The sequence below is a fragment of the Aulonocara stuartgranti genome, assembly GCF_965226115.1.
Source record: "Aulonocara stuartgranti genome assembly, chromosome: 5".
Taxonomy (NCBI): domain Eukaryota; kingdom Metazoa; phylum Chordata; class Actinopteri; order Cichliformes; family Cichlidae; genus Aulonocara; species Aulonocara stuartgranti.
Genome location: NC_138943.1, coordinates 38,831,023 through 38,856,500, shown reverse-complemented (window position 1 = coordinate 38,856,500; position 25,478 = coordinate 38,831,023). Strand labels below are relative to the sequence as shown.

Sequence of the window (25,478 nt, the reverse complement as noted above, 5' to 3'; positions counted from 1 at the left end):
TACGTTGGGGTTTTTCCCGGTGGACGAGAGGGTTTGTTCCCTGCGCCTTAGGGTCGGGGAACGGGTCCTGACTGTCATCTGCGCTTATGCGCCGAGTGGCAGTTCGGAGTACCCAGCCTTCTTAGAGTCCCTGGGGGGGGTGCTGGAAGGTGCTCCACCTGGAGACTCTGTTGTCCTGCTGGGAGACTTCAATGCTCACGTGGGTAACGACAGCGAGACCTGGAGGGGCGTGATTGGGAGGAACGGCCTCCCTGATCTGAACCCGAGCGGTGCTTTGTTATTGGACTTCTGTGCTAATCACAGTTTGGCCATAACGAACACCCTGTTCGAACATAAGAGTGTCCATAAGTGCACGTGGCACCAGGATGCTCTAGGCCGTAGGTCGATGATCGATTTTGTAATCGTATCACCAGACCTGCGACCATATGTTCTGGACACTCGGGTAAAGAGAGGGGCTGAGCTGTCAACTGATCACCACCTGGTGGTGAGTTGGATCAGGTGGCGGGGGAGGACGCTGGACAGACCTGGTGCACCTAAACGCGTAGTGAGGGTGTGCTGGGAACGTCTAGCAGAGGCCCCAGTCCGCGAGATCTTCAACGCACACCTCCGGCAGAGCTTCAACAGCATTCCGAGGGAGACTGGGGACATTGAGTCCGAATGGACCATGTTCAGCGTCTCCATTGCCGAAGCTGCTGCATTGAGCTGCGGCCGCAAGGTGGTTGGTGCCTGCCGTGGTGGTAATCCCCGAACCAAATGGTGGACACCAGAGGTGAAGGGAGCCACCAGGCTGAAGAAGGAGGCCTATCGGGCTTGGTTAGCCTGTGGGACTCCGGAGGCAGCCGACAGGTATCGACAGGCCAAGCGGAATGCGGCTCGGGCAGTGGCTGAAGCAAAAACTCGGGTGTGGGAGGAGTTCGGAGAGGCCATGGAAAAAGACTTTCGGACTGCCTCGAAGAGATTCTGGCAAACCGTCAGGCGTCTCAGGAGGGGAAAGCGGTGCTCTACCTGCACTGTGTATAGTGCTGGCGGAGCGCTGTTGACGTCGACTGAGAAAATTGTCGGGCGGTGGAAGGAATACTTCGAGGACCTCCTTAATCCCACTGACACGTCTTCCGGGGAGGAAGCAGAGTCTGGGGATGAGGGGTGTGACCCACCAATTTCCGGGGGCGAGGTCACTGAGGCAGTTAAACAACTCCTTGGTGGCAGAGCCCCTGGTGTCGATGAGGTCCGCCCCGAGTTCCTGAAGGCTCTGGACGTTGTAGGGCTGTCTTGGTTGACATGTCTCTGCAATGTTGCGTGGAGATCAGGGGCAGTACCTGTGGACTGGCAGACCGGGGTGGTGGTCCCCATCTTCAAGAAGGGGGACCGGAGGGTGTGTTCCAACTACAGGGGGATCACACTCCTCAGCCTCCCCGGGAAAGTCTATGCCAGGGTGCTGGAGAGGAGGGTTCGTCCGCTAGTCGAACCTCGGATACAGGAGGAACAATGCGGTTTTCGTCCTGGTCGCGGAACACTGGACCAGCTCTTTGTCCTCTCGAGGATACTTGAGGGTGCATGGGAGTTTGCCCAACCAGTCTACATGTGTTTTGTGGACCTGGAGAAGGCATTCGACCGTGTCCCTCGGGGCGTCCTGTGGGAGGTGTTGCGCGAGTATGGGGTGTCTGGCCCATTGCTACGGGCCATTCAATCCCTATACAACCGTTGCAAGAGCTTGGTTCGCATTGCCGGCAATAAGTCGGACTCGTTCCCGGTGGGTGATGGGCTCCGCCAGGGCTGCCCTTTGTCTCCGGTTCTGTTCATGATTTTTATGGACAGGATTTCTAGGCGCAGCCAAGTGGCGGAGGGCTTTCGCTTTGGTGGCCTCAGAATCTCATCTCTGATTTTTGCGGATGATGTGGTTCTGTTGGCTTCATCGGGTGAGGGCCTCCAGCTCGCACTGGAGCGGTTCGCAGCCGAGTGTAACGCAGCGGGAATGAGGATCAGCACCTCCAAATCTGAGGCCATGGTTCTCAGCCGGAAAAGGGTGGAGTGCCCACTCCGGGTCGGGGATGAGTTCCTGCCCCAAGTGGAGGAGTTCAAGTATCTCGGGGTCTTGTTCGCGAGTGATGGGAGAAGGGAGCTGGAGATCGACAGACGGATTGGGGCTGCGGCTGCAGTAATGCGGACGCTGCACCGGTCAGTCGTGGTGAAGAGGGAGCTGAGTGTAAAAGCGAAGCTCTCAATTTACCGGTCGATCTACGTCCCTACCCTCACCTATGGCCACGAGCTGTGGGTAGTGACCGAAAGAACGAGATCGCGGATACAAGCGGCGGAAATGAGCTTCCTCCGAAGGGTGGCTGGCCTCTCCCTTAGAGATAGGGTGAGAAGTTCGGCCATCCGGGAGGGGCTTAGAGTAGAGCAGCTGCTGCTCCACATCGAAAGGAGCCAGCTGAGGTGGTTCGGGCATCTGGCAAGGATGCCCCCTGGGCGCCTCCTGGGCGAGGTGTTCCAGGCATGTCCCACCGGGAGGAGGCCCCGGGGCAGACCCAGGACACGCTGGAGAGATTATATCTCTCGGCTGGCCTGGGAACGCCTTGGTATTCCCCCGGACAAGCTGGAGGAGGTGGCTGGGGAGAGGGAGGTCTGGACCTCTTTGCTTAGGCTGCTACCCCCGCGACCCGACCTCGGATAAGCGGATGAAGATGGATGGATGGATGGATGGAAGTCCAGTTGTAGTGGAGGTGTGGGGATTGTGTTCTCTAAGAATTTTTTACCTGTTTCTTGCGAAGCAGAGGAAATAATCAAGGGGTGTTTGCTGAAAGTTAAAGTCAAATATGAACATGTGACTTTTGTTTTTCTCAATGTATATGCACCAACTAAAGGAGTGGACAGAATGGGTTTTTTAGATGTCCTGTGTGATACTGTTAAGGTTTCTAGCGATGATGAGTATTTGTTTTTGTGTGGGGATTTCAATTGTACTGCTAACCCACCTTTGGATAGGAACCACATCGAACCTCATCCTGCGTCCTCTCGCAGGTTTAGGCAGCTGGCTGCAGCTGTGGACCTGTCAGATGTGTGGAGGTTTTTCAATGGACATCTGTGGCAGTACACATGGAGTCATTCTAAGGACAATCATTTATCTTTGGCAAGACTGGATCGCATATACTCATTTAAACATCATTTGAGTATTTTAAGGACTGTCAGATAACCCCTGTTGGTTTCTCTGATCATTGTCTGGTTCATTATTCTGTTTTCATTAAAAATGTTCATGTAAGGAGTGCCTACTGGCATTTCAATATGGCCCTGTTACATGACAACACTTTTAGGACAGCTTTTGAATTTTTTTGGCTCACTCACTGGAAATCTAAATCTGACTTTGCATGTATCCAGCAGTGGTGGGATTTTGGGACATGTCAGATCAAACAATTGTGTCAACAGTTCACTCGTGATGTGACTAGAGACATACCCAGATCTATGAGAAACCTAGAGACTCAGGTGGTAGAACTGCAGAGTTTAGCGGTGTCTACAGGAAACTGGGGGCTTTTAGATTCCCTCAAATCCAAAAAGGCTTTTTTAGCTGACCTGTTGGGCACGACAGCCAAAGGGGCTTTGGTCAGGTCACGTTTCCTCAGTGTCACGGAGATGGATGCCCCATCTCACTTTTTCTTTGGACTGGAAAAGAAGAATGGGCAAAGAAAAATTATTCACTCTCTGTCTCACGATGGCTCAATAATCTCGGATCCTTCTGAGATCAGACAGTTTGCTGTCAGCTTTTATAAGGACCTTTTTAAGAGTGATTTCTCAGAAAATCCTAGTTTGTGCAATAGATTCTTCAAGGGACTCCCTCAGGTGGCGGCTGAAACCAATCGAAAACTGGAGGTTCAGCCAACTTTGCGTGAACTTCATGCTGCTCTGATGAGTTTTCAGAATGGTAGAGCTCCTGGCATGGATGGCCTTCCTGTTGAGTTCTACAAAGACTTTTGGTCTGTGATGGCTGAGGATTTGCTGGAGGTTGTCACAGATAGTCTGCAGAAAGGCTTGCCGCCTCTGAGCTGTAGACGGGCGGTCATCATTCTGCTGCCAAAGAAGGGAGATCTGCGCAGTTTGAAGAACTGGAGATAGGTATCGTTGCTCTGTACAGACTATAAGATTTTCTCCAAAGTCCTGGCCACCAGGCTTCGTGACGTGATGGCTTCTGTTGTTCATGGGGACCAAACGTATTGCGTCCCCGGCAGGCTGATAAGTGATAATGTCACTTTGATTAGGGATGTTTTGGACCTCTCTAGCTCTTTGGGTATAAATGTTGGTCTCATTTCTCTAGACCAACAAAAAGCTTTTGACCGGGTTGAACACCAATATTTGTGGCTGCTTTTGGCTTCAGCCTAGGTTTTGTAGCCATGATTCAGGTTCTGTACCGTGACATTAACTCAGTTTATTGAAAATATAATTAATACATTTTCTTTTTATTAAATCAAGTATTTTAGAAGTCAGGCATTAAAAGAAAGTGCCCCTGATCAGAATTAAACATAATCACATATGAATTAAGGTTCTGTGTTCACCAGTGCTATAATTATTACCATGCCAAATCATGCATAATGATGGACTGGCGACATACTTATATTTCCCACATTCCTGCAGACACTAAAAGGTCAAAGCTGGATAATGTCAACACACACAAAATTCAGACATTAGACCAGTCATTTTCACTACTCAAACTACATTTGTAATTTAACATATTAATCACACTTATACTTGGATTATTATAGGGTTAAGAATTTGGTTAAGAATAAAGATGATTTACTAGTTAAGCCTATTCTCTGAACTCGTCACTTCTACTTCAGGCTTTGGTAGTCAATAAGGTTGCTGCTATCAGGTCTCATATCACTCCTCCAGCTTTTTCTTATCCCCCAGATTTCTGCTGTTTTCATTCACTTTGTCAAGGTCCTGGAGAAGAATTGTCTTCCTTCCGCTCCAGGCTTTTCTGGGAAAAATGGCATCTCTGAAACATTTCGGTTAGATGCCAGAGTGCTACATAGCACTGAAACTGTGCTTTTAATGTTTTTTTTTTTTTGTTTTTTTTTTAAAAGGTTTTTTAATAAACAGAAATAACAGAATGTATGGATAACAAGAAGTATGCACTTGGAGTCTTTCTAGATCTATAAAAAAGCATTTGATACTGTTGACCACGAAATTCTAAAAATCAAACTTGAAAAATATGTTTGAACTGGCAAAAGTTTTTCTGTCCACCCCCTTACATTTATGAAATGCATTCAGGCTACATTCCAACGAACAGCCATCAGTCATAATTATATTATATACCATTATTATTATATACCATTCATATTTTAAAATAGTAATTTTAGAAAAAGCAGTCAAATATTTAAAAAAAACTAACTTTTCCACATGAAAAGTGACCACTTTAAGTCACATTGATGGAATTAACTGCATATCATAGAAAAAGGCATTTCAGGTTTACAAATGTTTAGTTTTATTCCCACTCTGCTAACATATGCTACCTACTGTCATTTACTTGGAGGAAGACATAAAGATTTCTCATTGACATAACTCAGCATGCCAAACTTACCGATTTTCTTGCTGCAACTTGTGTTGTTGTCCAGGAGGCCATCATTTCTCCTGTCTCCCCCGATGTGCTCTACCTCTTTCGAGTCCAGGCTGTCTGCACTAATGACATGCGCAGTGACTTCAGTCAGAGTATGCTTTTTAGAGGTAGTACGTGCTCACACACACACACACACACACACACACACACACACACACACACACACACACACACACACACACACACTCTAAGTGTGTGTGTTACGAATTCACACATTCTCTTCTCCAATGTCTTCCTTACTATCAGTATTTCCATCAGCCCTGCATATTATTGGTGTATAAGCCATAATAACCTTAATATTTCAAAATGTATTATTACTTATTCCTTTGATCATAATATTTTAGTCATTCATATTAAGGTTATTAATGTAAGCTAGTGATGTATCAGTAGCTGCAGACTAAAGGACAGACAACTGAAAGTGTAATAATTCAATTTAATTACATCCAGTTAATTAGCTTCCTTAATATGTATTCAGTGACTTACATTTACATTGTTTCATGAAGTGGTTAATGAGCTTATAGTGGACTCAAACTAGTTTGCAAACATCTGTTTAAGTGTTCCTCAGTCCTGCATTTCACTGTAGATACTATTTTCTTTCTCTTGTTTTAGCGAACACTACCAGGATCTTTGAAGGGACGAGGATTGTAAAAACTGGAATGGTAAGGATAATGGATGTGAATCAACACTACAGGGAGTGCAGAATTATTAGGCAGATGAGTATTTTGTCCACATCATCCTCTTCCTGCATGTTGTCTTACTCCAAGCTGTATAGGATCGAAAGCCTACTACCAATTAAGCCTATTAGCTGATGTGCATCTCTGTAATGAGAAGGGGTGTGGACTAATGACATCAACACCCTATATCAGGTGTGCATGATTATTAGGCAACGTCCTTTTCTTTGGCAAAATGGGTCAAAAGAAGGACTTGACAGGCTCAGAAAAGTCAAAAATAGTGAGATATCTTGCAGAGGGATGCAGCAGTCTCAAAATTGCAAAGCTTCTGAAGCGTGATCATCGAACAATCAAGCGTTTCATTCAAAATAGTCAACAGGGTCGCAAGAAGCGTGTGGAAAAACCAAGGCGCAAAATAACTGCCCATGAACTGAGAAAAGTCAAGCGTGCAGCTGCCAAGATGCCACTTGCCACCAGTTTGGCCATATTTCAGAGCTGCAACATCACTGGAGTGCCCAAAAGCACAAGGTGTGCAATACTCAGAGACATGGCCAAGGTAAGAAAGGCTGAAAGACGACCACCACTGAACAAGACACACAAGCTGAAACGTCAAGACTGGGCCAAGAAATATCTCAAGACTGGTTTTTCTAAGGTTTTATGGACTGATGAAATGAGAGTGAGTCTTGATGGGCCAGATGGATGGGCCCGTGGCTGGATTGGTAAAGGGCAGAGAGCTCCAGTCCGACTCAGACGCCAGCAAGGTGGAGGTGGAGTACTGGTTTGGGCTGGTATCATCAAAGATGAGCTTGTGGGGCCTTTTCGGGTTGAGGATGGAGTCAAGCTCAACTCCCAGTCCTACTGCCAGTTTCTGGAAGACACCTTCTTCAAGCAGTGGTACAGGAAGAAGTCTGCATCCTTCAAGAAAAACATGATTCTCATGCAGGACAATGCTCCATCACACGCGTCCAAGTACTCCACAGCATGGCTGGCAAGAAAGGGTATAAAAGAAGAAAAACTAATGACATGGCCACCTTGTTCACCTGATCTGAACCCCATTGAGAACCTGTGGTCCATCATCAAATGTGAGATTTACAAGGAGGGAAAACAGTACACCTCTCTGAACAGTGTCTGGGAGGCTGTGGTTGCTGCTGCACGCAATGTTGATGGTGAACAGATCAAAACACTGACAGAATCCATGGATGGCAGGCTTTTGAGTGTCCTTGCAAAGAAAGGTGGCTATATTGGTCGCTGATTTGTTTTTGTTTTGTTTTTGAATGTCAGAAATGTATATTTGTGAATGTGGAGATGTTATATTGGTGTCACTGGTAAAAATAAATAATTGAAATGGGTATATATTTGTTTTTTGTTAAGTTGCCTAATAATTCTGCACAGTAATAGTCACCTGCACACACAGATATCCCCCTAAAATAGCTAAAACTAAAAACAAACTAAAAACTACTTCCAAAAACATTCAGCTTTGATATTAATGAGTTTTTTGGGTTCATTGAGAACATGGTTGTTGTTCAATAATAACATTATTCCTCAAAAATACAACTTGCCTAATAATTCTGCACTCCCTGTATTGACTTTTGATTCTGTGTGAGCCTCTCTCATATGAACATCAGTGTCTCAATAAGCATTAGAGTCAGGAAAAATCAAGTTCATATGCATATGGATGAAGAGATTTTATTTTAGTTTATTTATGCAACCAAATTTTCAGAAACGACCAAACTCTAACTGCATTCTCTCTTTCTTGCTTCATTCCATACAATCATTTAAAAGGGTATGAATTCACCTAGAATTCATTGATGTCTGTAACTAGTCACTGGTAAATTATTGACCATAGTTCAGATAAATTTCACATTTCACACGAATCAAAGAATTCTTGATGAAAGTGATTAAGAGGTTAACAGTGTTAATGTTCTGTTTTTCATGTGACTGATCTCACGTCATATGACACCTTAAGGCCGGGGTGCCCAATCCCAGTCCTCGAGAGCTACCGTCCTGCAGCTTTTAGATGCATCCCTACTCCAACACAGCTGAATCAAATGGTTTGATTACCTCTTCAGCATGCCATCGTGTTTGGCAAAGGCCTGATAACAAGCCATTCATTTGATTCAGCTGTGTTGGAGTAGGGATGCATCTAAAAGCTGCAGGACGGTAGCTCTCGAGGACTGGGATTGGGCAGCCCTGCCTTAAGGCCTCAAAGTTCTAATGTCAGTTTTTTTTTCTTCAAAGGTTTTTAAATCTTTGCCCATTTCTAATGACCCTTAAAAATTGAAACATATTTTGACGTTTTCTAGTTTTAAAGCTCAGTCTGACCCTTTAATCTTGTTCTGATTTTGCATATATAATCAAATAATTTAACTTATAATCAGGTAAATGTATGTCAGACAGGTATGTAATATCTGTAATGTGTGTTACCCGAAAAGGATTCATGATATTATTATTGACATACTAAAACCCTGCCATCATGTTTTACAAGCAGATCGTAAACTTCATTTTTTTCCACACAGAGATGTCCTGTCATAATCTTTGTTGCACATGATGCTCATGCTGTGCACTCTCATTATTATGATACAACGTAATACTCTGATGTATATGGTTGTATTTGAGAATTTGCAGTTTCTACTCTGTATAAGATAAAAAGATTTGGTAAAACAAATAAATGGAACAAACAAGGTGAGTGAAATCTCACAGTTTACATTAGTTGTAATTTTCTTCATTATAATGTCAAAGCTCAGTGAGTTCATGGGATGACTGACGATGCGTCTTTGTATTAACTACATTTTTTTCCTTTCTCAGCCAACACTGTCTCCAGCCTCCTCGGCTGATATGGCTCCCATTTCCTCTGGCTCATCAACTTGGACTTCATCTGGTATCCCCTTCTCATTTGTCTCTATGGCAACAGGCATTGGTCCATCCTCCAGTGGTAGTCAAGCAACTGTGGCATCTGTGGTGACCAGCACTTTACTGGCTGGCCTGGGCTTCAGTGGTGGTGTCATTTCCTCTTTTCCCAGCTACATTTGGCCAAGCAGAGCACCCAACCACAATCCCACCTCTCACCACCAGGCTACCAAAGCCAGTGAGCAGATGAAAGACACGCCTGCTGTTGTCAGTGCAGCAGTTAAGGATAATAATGAAGCTGGGAGTGAGGACAGAGAAAACTGCAAAGGTCAAGGAGAGGACAGAGAGAGGGAAGGCGAGGCTACGGATGATGAGAAGGAAGAAGAAGAGAAAAAAGACAAGGAGAGGAAAGGATCGGGAGGTTTAAGCAGGGCAAAGAGGAAGGATAGCAACATAGCAGCAAAGCATTTATTTGGTAAGATGCCTTACTGTGGTGCACGGGAGAAGGAACAGACTGAAAAAGAGCCTACTAAACCACCGCCTGTTCGAAAAGACCAACTAAAAGCAAATACTTACAATCCACTTCACTCTTACCCAAGTCTTACCGCAGAATCAGCCAATCAAACAGCAGCAGTCCCCATCCAGGAGGACCTGTCAGTGACACTTAGGCACCGCATAATGAGGGATGAAAAGCACAGGCCTTTCTCCTACCACACCGGTAAGTCAACAAGGTGGTCATGTACAAACCAGTGGTTATAAGAATATTAGCTGTTTCGCCTATTTGCGGAAGAGCAGATTCTGTTTGTTCTATTAATATCTCCCTTTACATTAGTCATGAGATTACTTGTTATGAAACATGTTACAACTTGTGTTGCCTGCTGCTATTTAACACATTGTGGGCTTCTGTGTACTGTTTGTGGGGATGGCTCTAAGGTCCAGCTCCTTCATAGACTAGCTGGTTATAACAACAATTTTGAGTATTTATTTGAAAATGAGTATTAGTGTGTTGACCATTTTTGCTTTATTTTGGAGGGGGAATTTATCATTTAGACTTGTGGAGAAGAAGGATAGTGGATATATTGGACAATGAATGTCAAAGATGGAGGTCCCAGGCTAGCTAGGTTTACAAAAGTTTACAAGTGACTACGCCTTAACTAGACTCGATCTCTATCCCTCTCTCTCTCTCTCTCTCTCTCTATATATATATATATATATATATATATATATATATGAGTGTGTGTGGCCTCTGTGTTACCCGTATGTTAATGTGCTCCTGCTGTGAGGGCTGAAGTTGAGCATTTTGACCATCTACATTTTGATGTTTTGAAATGTGTCACAAACAAAGGAAGGATCTCAGGGATACTACATTTTCATGGATTAGCGACTTGTTAATCAAATTGCAAAGCATGACCTGCTTCATATGTCTTTTTGAAGGCTAAAGCAGTAATCATCTGAGCATAGGTATAATCTCATGATATTTTATTTTTAACTAAAACCCAGGACAGTAGTACGGCCAAATGACAACATGGGGAGATTTCTTTGGTAAAGGTGCTAACATTTCCAATTTTCTTAGATAAAAACTGTTCTATATATTGTAGATATGGTCCTGGAAAGTGAGGTCAGCATCACTGATAATGCTGAAGTAACAATTTGTAACACTCTCCAGAAACAATTTATAAGAAATTTCTGACCTTTAGCTTTAGCCCTAATAGTTGTGTTTCGTCCTGGTTTAACTGTAGTAAGTTATTAAAAATCCAGTTATCTGGGACAACTGGCTGAAGGGAAGAAGCGAAACAGACTTTGACTTTTTAGAAGGACATTTAAATGACAAACATTTAACATTATACAAGAGTCAAAAAAAGAACATGCTGAGAAAATACTGAGTTACATGAATAAATATGTAATACTGTTGTAATAATGTAATATAAATGCACTGCATACTTTTTACTGCACAGCTTTCAGTCCACTTGTTCTAATGGTCAGTGAAAGTTAGTACCACAGTGAAAGTGGAGAAACAATGTTACACATAACAATGTAGAGATTAGACAAATGACAGATGTGAGAAGGAGTAAAATGTAGGTTAACTCTGTTGCTGTGTAAGCTAGCTTTAGCTATCATCCTGCCATATTGTATGATGATTATTCTGCCATGATTTGTATTTTAGTTAACCATGAGAGCCATACATACTCAAAGTATTATTTCATTACTGTGGAAAGTCATTGAATGTGTCAGGTAAAATATGTGTGTTAAGAAGACACTTGTTGAATGTTGAAACAGCAAAGAAGAATAACTTAGTTTGGAAACTATGGTCCTGAGACTGATGTATCCATGCAGAGAAAATGTGGATTTGGTTGTATCTTTTGTAGCTGATACTCAATACAGTCAGGTGAAGGCAAGAGCTGCTGTCAGTGTCTCATTCATTGCCCCTTACTATTTCCCCTGTTTAAGGGCACAACATTTGGAAGCACCACTAGGATATTTGCCTTGAGGACCACGCCTGAGCTGTAAGAAAAAGCCAGATGACCCAGGCATCAGAAAGGAGCACTGCAAAGCAGCAGAGATGTTACTAGACTGACATTGGCGTTTGTATCCTGAAGTAAACAGTAATCACTAGGAGGCAGCAAAAATCTTTCAAGTCTAATAAACACTCATTTCATTGCCTGTGCTAACTCCTCTGGAGTCTGAAGTAGAGAAGCTACAGCTGAAAATGAAAGAAACACTGTATCAACTGACGGAAGAGCAGCTGATTAAATTATGTGATATACTTCAAATCTCAGGAAAAAAAACTATGTGATTAATAAAATACACAGTCAGTTAGTCTCACATTTAAAGCAACTTGAACATGCAGAGCTTCAACCGCATGAAGATATGTCACACCTTCTTGATGTCCAGAAGGACATATAAGCAATATACAAATGGAGAGGGCAGTAGAGAAATTAAGACTGCTTCTACACGAAAAAGAGGACAAAATGCATTGCTTAATGAAGAATGGCATGAATCCCCAGCTTAAGGTATTGTTCCAACACCACCGAACGGCTCTATGTAGCACAACAATTATAATAAATGAGGCCAAATAGTAGAGCCTGAGCAAAAAGACAGGTTCACATTTTCCAGTCTTGAAAGGCAAATTGAAAATGGGCTCAGTACCAGACCTGCAGTTAAGGAGTTACAGTGAGGAACATAAGTATTTGAACACCCTGCGATTTTGCAAGTTCTCCCTTTTACAAATTATGGAGAAGCCTAAAATTCACATTGTATTCCCACTGTGAGAGACGGCATTTTAAAAACAATTCAGGAAATCACATTGTATGATTTTTAAAGAATTTATTTGTATAGCACTGTTGCACATAAGTATTTGAACACCTGAGAAAAGCCAATGTTAGTATTTGGTACAGAAACCTTTGTTTACAATTACAGAGGTCAATGTTTCATGTAGTTCTTGACCAGGTGTGGACACACTGCAGGAGGGATTTTGGCCCACTTCTCCATAAAGATCTCCTCTAGATCTGTCAGGTTTCGGGGCTGTCCCTGAGCAACACAGAGTTTCAGCTCCCTCCAAAGATTTTCTATTGGATTTAGGTTTGTAGACTGGCTAGGCCACTCCAGAACCTGGATATGCATCTTACGGAGCCACTCCTTGGTTATCCTGGCTGTGTGCTTCGGGTCATTGTCATGTTGGAAGACCCAACCACAACCCATCTTCAATGCTCTGACTGAGGGAAGATTGTTGCTCAAAATCTCACAATACATGGCCTCATTCATCCTCTCCTTAATACAGTGCAGTGGTCCTGTCTCCTTCAAAGAAAAGTACCCCCAAAGTATGATGTTTCCACCCCCATGCTTCACAGTAAGGATAGTGTTCTTGGGATACAACTCCTCCTTCTTTCTCCTCAAAACACAACGAATTAAGTTTAAACCAGCAAGTTCTATTTTGGTCCCGTCTGACCACATGACTTTCTCCCACGCCTCCTCTGGATCATCCGGATGGTCACTGGCAAACTTCAGACGGGCCTGGACATGTGATGACCTGAGCAGGGGAACCTTCCATGCAATGCATGATATGAGACCATGGCGGTGTAGTGTTCTACCAACAGTGACCTTTGAAACTGTGAGAAAAGTGCCACAGAGTTATACAAACAACTCTCCTCTTAGAGTTAGAATAGTAAAGAGACTCCCTAAAATTTCTTGATCAAGACAACAGAATTGAGGCAGAAAATCCTGTTTGCTTCTCAGGAAGTTAAATCAAGTCTAAAATATGATCCAGCACTAGTCCAGAGTCTTTTCATGCATACTGTCCTGACAAACAAATACTTCAAATGAGCTGTTGTCAGAGAAGGTGAATATTGCAGTTGAGAATGGAAAGGAGAGACAGGATGAAAAGAAACATGCAGCTCCATCATGAGTACCTACTGTAAATACTGTCTAGACCAGTGATTCTCCAGTGGAAAAGAGAAACACGGTCAAAGAAAGAGCAAATAAAAGAAATGTGCGCTGACATGGTACTCCTGAAAGAGTTGAGGGCAGATGACACCACGGTGATTGGCCTCATCAGTGACAACGATGAGGCCGCCTACAGGGAGGAGGTGGATCGTCTGGCTGAGTGGTGCGACACAAACAACCTGCTGCTTAACACCGAGAAGACCAAGGAGCTCATCGTGGACTACAGGAGGAATGCTGACCCACATCCACCCATCCACATTAAGGGGACGGCTGTGGAGCGTGTGAGCAGCTTCAAGTTCCTGGGAGTCCACATCTCCGAGGATCTCACCTGGACGACCAACTGATCCAAGCTGGTCAAGAAGGCTCACCAGCGCCTCTTCTTCTTGAGGACTCTGAGGAAGAACCACCTGTCCTCAGACATCCTGGTGAACTTCTATCGTTGCACCATCGAGAGCATCCTGACCAACTGTATAACAGTCTGGTACGGGAACTGCTCTGCCTCGGACCGGACGGCGTTGCAGAGGGTCGCCGGAGCACCACTTCCTGCCATAAAGGACATCTACAGGAAGCGGTGTCTGAAAAGGGCTGGGAAAATCATCAAAGACCCCAGTCACCCATCACATGGACTCTTCACCCTCCTGCCCTCTGGGAGGCGCTACAGGAGCCTCCGGACTAAGACCACCAGGTACCGGAACAGCTTCTTCCCCACAGCTGTCAGACTCCTGAACTCTGCCTCCTGACATCTGACCCACGTTAAACTCATGGACTGAACATACACACACCCACAACCACCCACACACACACACACACAATGGACAACTGTACCCTCATACACACAATAACAAAATGGGCTGAACCACCACTCACAACCACCAGCACTTTATGTAACCACTGTAGAAATTATCCACATATCTCACTTATCTTAACTGCACTACTGTATAGTTCTGTGTAAATAATCATTCTGTACATACGATAATTTTTAATCCTACAACTGTTTATAACTTGCATAGTTCACATTTCTGTATAGCTGTATATCTCAGATTTCTGTATAGTTTTTCATATTTATATCCTGTTCATATCCTGTACATAGCTTGTACTCACTACAGCCTGTACATACTTATACTTATAGAATATTCATAACATACTTCATACCGTGTACATTATAACATACCATAATAGACCCATTCTGTAATATACTTGCATATCTATATTATTGCTAATATATGTGTAATATATCTATATCGTGGCTAAAGCACTTCTGGATGGATGCAAACTGCATTTTGTTGCCCTGTACCTGTGACATGTGCAATGACAATAAAGTTTAATTCTATTCTATTCTAATTCTATTCTAAGTTTCCAAAATCAGAGAAGCCATTCTAAAGACAACACCTAAGCTCAGCGCGTGAGCAATCGCACACTGCTGACATGGTCTCCCCACACAGAAAATCTGCGCTGCACACACAAAAAAAATCCAGCCTGAATTGGAATGAAAGTAAATACATGTATTTATTTTATTTCACTGATTTTCTGTTCACGGAGACTGTGTCAGCAGTGCACGATTGCTCACACGCTCAGCTTAGAGGGAACAGTGCCTGCAACCCAACTGCTTTTCCCCATTAAGGCGAAAGAAAATTCATGCTGTTTTATTATTAGCATGTGAGGGGAACAGCACAGTTTCAACAAAGATTTGCACCACAGAAATATTTTCCAGCACCATGCCACCACTCTAGATGCTTTTCATGTGTGAAAGAATGTTACGAATATTGTCAGCACTGCTTCAAGTGTGGGAGATGTGAGCATTTTGTGCAGGTTTCAACGCACCAAGCACCTTTCAAACAAGATAGCATTCTGATCTTCAAGACTCATGAGAGTAGGGAGAGTAGAAAAGCGCTATATAAGAATCAGTCCATTTACCATTCATGAGAACCCACAGTGGCCTGAAGGACTGAAGGAAGTTCTGCGATACCCTTTTATCAGTAAAGGCTAGTATGACACCAAATATTGTTTACAAAATCCCACGAACCATGACATCGTAGTGCCAAATAGGAATGTTATGGAAACTTTGCGGTCTGTTGGATCAATATATCCTGCTAATATATTGAAAACTGACTGGATACCTACTGCATCAGTCCATTATGCCCAGGCACATCTACCATTGAACACTAGGATCCACCTATCAAGTTGTTAATCAGATGTTAAGAGAAGAATCACAATCATTCTTTAGGTCTGACAACGACATAGGATGTGCTGAGAACTTGCAAACGAACACTTCCATGAAAGATAACGAGCCAGTGACACCGACTTATCTCTCTGTACCAAAGCCCTTGTATCAGGAGATGAAAAACTACCTGCAGGACTTCTGAGCTCAAGGGTCGATGGAAAAATCCACCTCATCATACTCCTCTCTGGTAGTCTGTAGGATGTCACGACAGTGCTGCAAAGAGTTAGGGAGAATGGAATCAAACTAAAAGCAAGGAAGTGCAATCTGTTTAGAGCAGAAGCAAGGTAACTTGGCGGGATTGTGTCAGCAGAAGGAAGCAGGATAAACCCCACAGATAGCACTGCTATGACTGCTTTGAAAGACAAACAGCCAGGTACTGTTGGTGAATTAAGAGCAATGTTGGGACTGTTCAGTTATTACAAACAATACAGGATTTTGATGGAATCGCCAATTCTCTGTATGACCTGCTCAGTGGACCTGCAGACATTGAGACCCAGCGAAACAAAAGATTAAAGTGGCAGATAAAATAAAACAACAGTAGTTGTCCCTTCAAGTACACATATTTAGTGTAGTGACATGCACCAGTCAGTGGTAGAGCAGTTGATAGACTGTTTAACTCAGCCTCCTGTTATAGGCTTTCCAAAATTTTCAGAGCCATTCATCGTGAAATGTTGCTTTGTGCAATTTCTTGCATTTCTCGTACTTTAACTGCAGTTGAGAAGAATTACCATTTGCGTTCAGAGTTTCTAGCTCTCAAATGGGTGATCACAGAAAAATTCTGCAATTACCTCTATTATGCAACATTCTTCACAGTGTACACCAATAATTATCGACTTACCTACATACCAAACTGAATACAACAGGGTGACGATGGGTAGCAGAACTGGCAGATTTCCACTTCACGATTAAAATGTGAAGGAAAATGTGGTTGTAGACAGTCTTTCCAGCATGGTGTAGACACGATGAAAGGGTTCATGGAGGAAATTACATGTAATGTGATTGGAGCAGCTACACAGACAGTGGAAAGAATGAATCCAGTGTGTCGTGTCCATGGTCTCAGTTAACTGTGCAGCCATGGCCACAGATGTTTCCATCATACCACTGACAAAAAGCCAGATCAACCAGGAACAAAGAAGTGATCTGATTTGGTGTAACCTAACACAAGAAAAACCATCAAGTTCAGAACTAAAGCACTTCAACTCACAGGTAATATCTAAGACAACAAATTGAAGATGGATGAGAATCTTCTTGCACAAAGAAACAGCCAACCAAAAACAGCTGGTCTTACCAGAAAAACACGAAAGTACAAGACTAAAGGAGATACATGATGAATGGGGCCATCAAGGTGTTGAAATGAATGTTATCGGTTCTACCAGTTCTACTGGCCGCATATGCAACGAGAAGTAGATGATTATGTAATAAAGACGGTCTGTCTGCATAAAACTCAAGATCCATCTCATTACAGCAGTGCACCACTGACTAATATTGTCACTACTTAACCACTGAGACTTCTATCAAGTGATTTCCTACACCACAACAAATGCAAGACAGTTATGAATACATCCTTGTTGTCACTGTTTTACACACTTCAGGTGTATGCTACAACTTCCAAAACAGGTTATACAGCTGCAATCAAAATCCTTAATGACAGCATGAATACATCATAAACACGGTGTTGAATTTGAAAACATGTTGTTTGTACAACTGAAAAACTACTGTGGAGTTGCTGGATCCAGGACTATTCTCTACCATCCCCAAAGGAATGGGCAAGTGGAGCAGTTTTATAGGATACTATTCCAGATGCTGAAACGCTCTCTGAGAAGCAGAAGGCACTAATCAAGAACTAAGTCAATGCACTCAATAGCAAATGGACTCTTCAGCACAGAATTCAATTTGATTCGATTTTTATTTTTCTTGGAGCTTAACACACAGACCCAAAGCACACCACAGTCACTTGTATCACTCTCATGGACCTTTATCAAACGTGAGTGTTGCTTGTCACCTGCTCTGGCCCCTGGAACACAACTGATTATGGTTGCTGGCAACCGTGGCTCAGGGGGTTGGGAAGCGCATCTGTAACCGGCAGGTCGCCGGCTTGATCCCTGGGCTCTCTGTCCTGGTCGTTGTGTCCTTGGGCAAGACACTTTACCCTACTGCCTACTGGTGTTGGCCAGAGGGGCCGATGGCGCGATATGGTAGCCTCGCTTCTGTCAGTCTGCCCCAGGGCAGCTGTGGCTACAACTGTAGCTTGCCTCCACCAGTGTATGAATGTGAGAGTGAATGAATAGTGGTATTGTAAAGCGCTTTGGGTGCCTTGAAAAGCGCTATATAAATCCAATCCATTATTATTATTAATTTTGAGGAAATCCATTATTAAGCTCTTTTTTGAAAAACTCTGTTGTACATGCACAGTGCGTCATTAAGAGAAAAAGTAATTATCTCAAACTGGTTAAGGCTCTGTAAGGCCAGCTAATTCAAAGAAAGCCTGTAGAGCACACTGGCCATTTATATTGTTGGATGTGTTTCAGTGAACATATAAAGAGCAGCTATATTTAAAAGCACTACATTATCTCAACCACAAAAAAGTGACAAAGTGGCTGGATCACACAACATGTAGCTATTGTGGCTTTGTTGTCTACTCTGCTCATTTTCATTTCCTGTGTTGAAACATTGAAGTAAAACAATGAAACAAACAAAATCAGTCTGCACACAAAATACATCTCATTTTGACTTGATCATTAATGTTTGTGACATTCAGGTTAAACATGACATCCTTATGCTTATTACTACACTGACATATTTGACAGTACAGCTAAAAGGTTCCTTGCAGCAGTAATGGTACTAGTTCATGAACTTTCCTGTGGAGACACTTTCAGTTTCAGACAATTCTGATTGGTCACGTGTTTGTAGTTTTTTTGTTGTTTGTTTGTTTGTTTGTTTTATTTTGTGATTTTTTAAAAAAATGTAATTATTCTTTTAAATTTTTTCATGGTTTTGCAGGATACAGTGGAATCTGTGCACTCAGTAATAATCTCAAAGGCCTTTTTGGTCCCTTGAAAAAGGTTTCTGCGATTAAAAGTTTTTGATAGTGCTGCTTTTTAGGGGACGGACCAGTGGAAGAGAAATTGTTACTTATTAGACTTTTTTGGCCATTTTCATAATATTGTACAAAGTACTAAACAAGAACTATGACTGTATGTGTGTGTATATGTGTGAACATTGTCAGCTGGTACGCTGTGTGCCCTTACAACCCTGTCTGCCTTACAACGGCGCCATCAAGGTCTATCAAGTGCCCAAGATGATCAACCTTATGAGGCCAGAAGTCTTTAAAGACATTGTGTGTCTAAAAGGTGTAATCTGAGAGATTTACAAAATGTGCCCAAAAAATCAGAGCATGTAATTTGCATGCTGTTTATCTGCTACATACTTTTCATAAAGGTACATTTCCATTTCAAGCTCCCTTGGGTCAGATTTCCAAAATATCCTCATGCACTGATTAATGGTGAGGGCACCTCCAAATAATTTTCTAAGATTTTCAGAACCAGTCATTTGAGTAAAGCGATCTGCGGCTCAGTTTTTTAAAGATACAGCGGGGGATATTTGATCCCATTTCTAAGTATGCTCATTTATATTGACATGAACCATTTCTAATTTTTATGGAAAATAAATTACTGTCAACCAGCAACTCAAAGCAACAGCTTCCTTCTCATATTTACTACACTTTAAAAACTGAAACTGGCATTTACTTAAAAATTTTGAGGCAACACTTTTACACTTAAAAATATTGAGTAGGTTGGAAACTAGTCAAATCTGTTCAATATACTTGATCAATTGAATAACTAAAGCTTAAACATATTAAGTTGAAATCAATAATTGTAGTTGTTACACAAACATGAAAAAATTGAGTAAATAACACTGACATGCTTGGTCAATGGAACTGAATATAGATGGTCAGTTGATCCAAAATTTTGTTCCATTTACTTAATATTGTAAACTGAACGTAATCAAAATTGTACTTAATATTAAATATGTTAAATGGCCTGCATTTGTATAGCGCTTTACTTTGTCCCTATGGACCCCAAAGCGCTTTACACTACATCCAGTCATCCTGAAAGTGTGTGTGAATCATTTAGTCATTCACACACACATTGTTGACGACATGCTACATTGTAGCCACAGCTGCCCTGGGGCCCTCTGACCACCACCAGTAGGCAGTAGGCAACCAGTAGGTGACCGAGACTGTCGGTGCCGGGGCTCCAACTGGCAACCTTCCGATTACAAGACGAACTGCCAACTCTTGAGCCAATTATTGTATTTCACTGGTAGTCTAAGTCTGAAAAACCAAACAAACTAATATGTAGTTGTGTGTTTCATAATACATGTATGAAAAATGACCACGTTAACATTTTTCCAAACGAAATTTAATTTTCATAAACATGGAAATAACTCGAAATAAACAAGCACTAAAAAGACAAGAGCCTTTTCCCTTTTAGCTCAAAGCCTCACATACTTGAAGGATAGATGTCAAACCAGGACAGCAAACACAAAAGCTCAGAATATTTAAAAAACAAAACGAACGAAACAATGGAAAAGGCTCATGGTACTCAATTACTCTACGTTATCGTGTTTTACTTACACTTTTCAGTTGTAGTTGCTGACAATAAATAATACTGATTTGAATAATTAATGATTTTAGTACAAGATACTGATGAGTATAGATACGTATTTCTCAAATGTTTTGATTCAATTTTAAACAAAAATATTAAGTACATGCAAAGAAGGTATTCTGTAAACCAGATACTAAATTTATTGTCTGAGATAAATGTAAATAAATACCTTAATTTAACACAAACACATATGTTAACATTTTAGACATTTATTTCAACTCATCAAACTCAAATAATTACTAAAATGATATTCATAGATTTTATTAGGCTCATCTAACTTATATTTATAGTGATAGTTACTAAGCCTCTGAATTCCTTTTTAGAGTGTACATGATTAAGGTCTGGAGACTGATGAGGCCAATCCGTGACCTTAATGTACTTTTTTGTTCTCAGTGTGATGCTTAAAGACCTATCCACAACCTATCTTCTGTCTTCTAGCTGTTGGAGGTTCGCATCCAGGATTCTACAGTAGATGGCTCGTTGATGTGATGGTGTCTTCCCATACCCTCAGCAGAACAATAGCCTTAAATCCTGTTTTTACCTCAGTATACACACACACACACACACGCACACACACACACACACACGTTTGTGTGTGTGTGTGTTCAGGATCCCCATAGGGGACCGGTCCCATTGTGCTTTTAACAACAACGGAGACAAGTAGAAACTGCTGCATATAAGAATGAACAAGTGAAATGCGGTTATCAATTGAAAAGCCATCATAGTGGCTAAGATGAACAGGTACATGGTTAAATATGTACTGTAAGTAGGGCACAGAAAGGAACTGGCAGGAATAACAGGAGGACAAAGCACAGATACAGATAGAGCAGTCGCCCATGACAGTAAGACCAGACTGACCAACCTGTGCACTACCTACAAGAAGGCCTATGACTCAATGCCACACGTGGATCCTGGAATGTCTACAACTCCACAAGATTAACAGGACTCTAAGAGTCTTTATCAGAAGTCTGACCAACACTAGAGGCCAACTTACAGCAAATTGCATCAAGTGTGGGATTTACCATGCTCTGTCCCCACTGCTATTCTACATATGCCTTCACCCTTAGTGAAAGCATTGACAAGACTGGCATGTGGATATTGATTATGGAATGGAGCAATCCTCAGCCACCTCCTCTACATGAAAAATAAATGATGGTCTAGCTCAGGGGTGTCAAACGTACGGCCAGCGGGCCAGATCAGGCCCGCAAGCGGGTTTAATCTGGCCCGTGAGATGATTTTGTAAAGTATAAAAATGAGCAGCAATTTTTCAATAAAGAAAGTGCTTTTCCAATTGTGTCCATTGGATGGCGCAATAGCAATTGTGAGCTACTTTGTTTTGCCTGTGAAATTTAAACCTGATGTGCTTTGGCACCCTCATTGCCCCAATATGTCTCTGTCAAAAAAGAGAAAAGTGGATGCAGAGTGCAGAGTGTTCCAAGAAAAATGGTCATCCTCCTATTTATTCACGGAAGTGAAAGCTGTAAGTTTGGTGTGTTCCCAGCATGTTGCAGTGCTGAAAGAATATAACCTCCGTCGCCACTATGTGAGTCTTCATGCCGACAAATATGACAACTTTCAAGGACAGCAGAGAAGAGTGAAGGTGAATGAACTGTTGGCGGGTCTGAAGAAACAGCAGCAGACATCAGTGACACTGCAGTGAAAGCTAGCTACCTCGTTGCTAACGAAATTGCACTAGCTTCCAAACCATTTAGTGAGGGTGAATTTGTACAAACATGTATGATGAAGGCATCGGAGATTGTGTGCCTTGAAAAGCGCCAGGCCTTTGCAAATATCAGCCTGACAGGAAACACGGTTGCCGACAGGATTTCTGATCTTTCAGTGGATTTGGACAGACGGTTGAAGCAAAAAATAGTCATTTATTGTGTTTTCAGTTGCAATTGATGAAGGCACGGACATTACAGATGTTGCACAACTGGCAATTTTCATCCGCGGAGTTGATGACACATTGACCGTCACCGAGGAGTTCGTGGAGTTGGTACCGATAACAGATACAACGACTGCAGCTGATATTTTCACCCCACTCGTCGGCGCGCTGGACAGGGTCGGAGTGGACTGGTCCCGCGCTGTCAGCCTGGCTACAGATGGTGCGCCCGGAGTTCTTTGGATGTTGATCTGGGGTCTTTTGTGACCTCTTGGATGAGTTATTTCTAGGTCTTGAGTTAATTTTGGTTGGCCGGCCAAGTCTGGAAAGGTACACCACTAGCTCTCACTGTGGTTTGCTGGAGTCCCACAGCTTTAGAAATGGCTTTGGCCTTTTCCAGACTGAGATCTCAGATTTACTTTGTTTGTCATTTGTTCCTGAATTTCCTTGGTTCGCAGCATGATGTTGCATGATGCTTTTAAGGATCTTTTGGTCTACTCTACTTAGTCAGCCAGATCGTATTTAAGTGATTTCTTGATTGGGAAAATGTGTGGTAATAATCAGGCCTGGGTGTGGCTAGAGAAATTGAACTCAGCTTTCAAAGGATGTGATACGTCACAATTAATTTATTTTAGAACAGGTGGCTGAACAGCCAATCGGTTGCATGCAGACTAATGACACCACATTTTAGCACCTGCTCAGATTGTTTTGGAATCCCAGCCGAGCTGGCACTATTTTATTACCTGGTACCAGGTACTATAACCTAATAGAAAACCCTGAAAACATGGCAAACTGCAGCGAGTAGGTACTAGTGGAAAAGGGGCTTACGTAACAAACAAAATGTCAGCAAGTTATCAAATAATTATTTTCCCACTGTATAGTTATATACTTTTTGAGTTTATTAAATAGAAATCTAATAAATAAATAAAAAACACTGATTGGTATGCGTTTATGGCTGATTACTGAAAATCACTGACTGATGCAATCTCATAAACTTACAATTACTATATTAAAAATACATAAGCGTAAGTGCTGGTTTGTGGAAGACTCCATGTTGCCTCGCCATCTTGAATACATTCGCGAAGATGTGAATCACTGTTTGACCTAATCGCTTTTTCTCCAATGGAAGAAATTTTTAATTTGTGTCTAAACCTTTAAGAGTCTCAAGAAATGAAGGAGCATACCTGTGTTATCATCTAAGATGGAGTCCCATTGTTAGCAGATTAGACATGCAATGCTTTTTTTTGCTATGTTTCCCAGTGTAACAATGTTAGATCTGCTTCAAAGAAGGTTTTGGTAACAACAGCTAGCAGGACTGATGAAGACACCCGTGCTTACCGACAGAAAAGTTAAGGATATCTTCAGCCTCATCCAAAGTAAATAGATGTGAACACATTGATAGCTAAGGTAAACAGCACACTGTACCATACTTGGTACAGATGAGCAGTGAACACAGTTTTTGTCCTACAGCGTCTGCTTTAATTTGAATATACAAGGGGAATAAAACAGAATTCAGTTGACTGCAAAGTGCAATCTGATGACATCTGAGATTTTACACACTGCAACTTTAAACCAGCATGGCTTCTTCAATTCTACATAGAACCAAAGTCTATAGACTCCCCTAACATGGATGAGAGAAGCCAGCTGAATTCTCCTGTGTCCAATATACTGACTATGAGAAATAACTGCACTTACTGTCGAATTTATCCCAGATCTGTATATAAAGTTGCACCACAACAGAGAACACAATGTTTTGGCCAACGTATGTATTTCTTATCTAGTTTAAGGAATACACATGTATCACAAGTATTGTCATATTTTCAACTTCGTTTTTCTTTATATGCCTAGTGCAGCAAAATTATTTTGGTACATTATTAATATTGCTGTCTTCCCTTTTTTTCTTGTCTGTCCATTTCCTTCCCAGGACCAGTACCAGTTCCTATACAGGACTCTACTTAGGCCCATCAGCGTCAACGTGAATGGTTTGGGTCTTCTGGCCAGAGATTTTAATGAGACAATACTGACTGTGTCAGACCGGTCCGAGAGTATGGAGCTGTTGGTCTGAAACAGGCTCTTCAGAACAAGGAGCTCTGCTGAAGAGCCTGTCCCGTGGATCCAAAACACCTGTGTTGTTCCTGAGCCCATAAAAGAAGCACTTATCTTTGAAAAACGTCAAGGAACTATCGTGGACAGGACTTTCCAATGCCTTTTTCGCCAGACTCTTGGTTAAAATTAATAACCTGATTACTTTTTTACACAGATATAAAGTTTTGATATTTATTTTTTTTCACCAATTTATGTCTTATTGTTCTCCTACTGAAGGGTTTACACCTGTTTTTAAGTTTCACAACAGTGTCAGTGGGCAGCGAGAAACACTTTTTGTCTTTTCTTGTTTGCACTATTCAGTGTAGTGTTACAGCCTACATATACTAAAGCAGACTCACTTGGATTTTCCTCAATCAGACTTTTTTTATGGAGACATTTCAGGGCTTTGACTTGTTAAGCCAACCGCTTCTGTGAAGGACATCACAAGTTTTCTGTCTCTATAACAAGATGTCTGACTTCTGCTCATCATGACGTCCTACACCATGCTCACACATCATGTTACTATTCATTAATCACAAGATTAATGGGAAGAAGCTCATGGAAGGATGACCATGAACAAGTATTTATTTAAACTGATTTATTTATTGTTTCCATTGTTTTGTTGTTACACCATTATTCACATCCAAATTAGGATACCTATGTGGTGTAACCACTGCTACTGTGAACTTTTATGGTTAATTCTTTGTATAATTCATAATATGCTTTTTAATATATGGGAGTACCGTATGTATACATATATAAATATATCCTTATCATAATAACTTTGTGATTTTTGTACACGTCCTTTGTGGCCTCCTGAATCAGACTGATTTCCATCATGTCCTATAGATTACTATTCTGCTACTCACAGCTGATTCAGCCAAACGAAGGTGGACTTCTTTAGTCCTCTATATTCTTGTATGCTGCTATGTCATCTGCACTCTCTCTCTCTCTCTCTCTCTCTCTCTCTCTCTCTCACACACACACACACACACACACACACACACACACACACACACACACACACACACTCACACACACATATATGTAGAGAGAGATTCACACA

The 25,478-nt window shown here is 42.0% G+C and overlaps 1 protein-coding gene across 4 annotated transcripts in view; it reads left to right on the top strand.

The window, feature by feature from the left end:
- The window catches only part of LOC309707008 (receptor-type tyrosine-protein phosphatase gamma-like), a 410,561-nt gene that overhangs the window by 341,750 nt on the left and 43,333 nt on the right, over positions 1-25,478 (top strand). Inside the window, exons 10-14 of one of the 4 annotated variants that reach the window (XR_014276854.1) lie at positions 5,598-5,706; positions 6,209-6,258; positions 9,076-9,835; positions 11,566-11,703; positions 12,901-14,242. Coding sequence is in view for 2 of the 4 variants with exons in the window: in XM_082534088.1 (XP_082390214.1) it covers positions 5,598-5,706; positions 6,209-6,258; positions 9,076-9,835; positions 24,252-24,286 (954 nt within the window). In the remaining 2 variants the exon portion in view is untranslated. Of the gene's footprint in view, positions 1-5,597; positions 5,707-6,208; positions 6,259-9,075; positions 9,836-11,565; positions 14,775-24,251; positions 25,170-25,478 lie in introns of those variants that run through there. The other 3 variants (XR_014276855.1, XM_082534088.1, XM_082534089.1) reach the window with 3 other exon arrangements.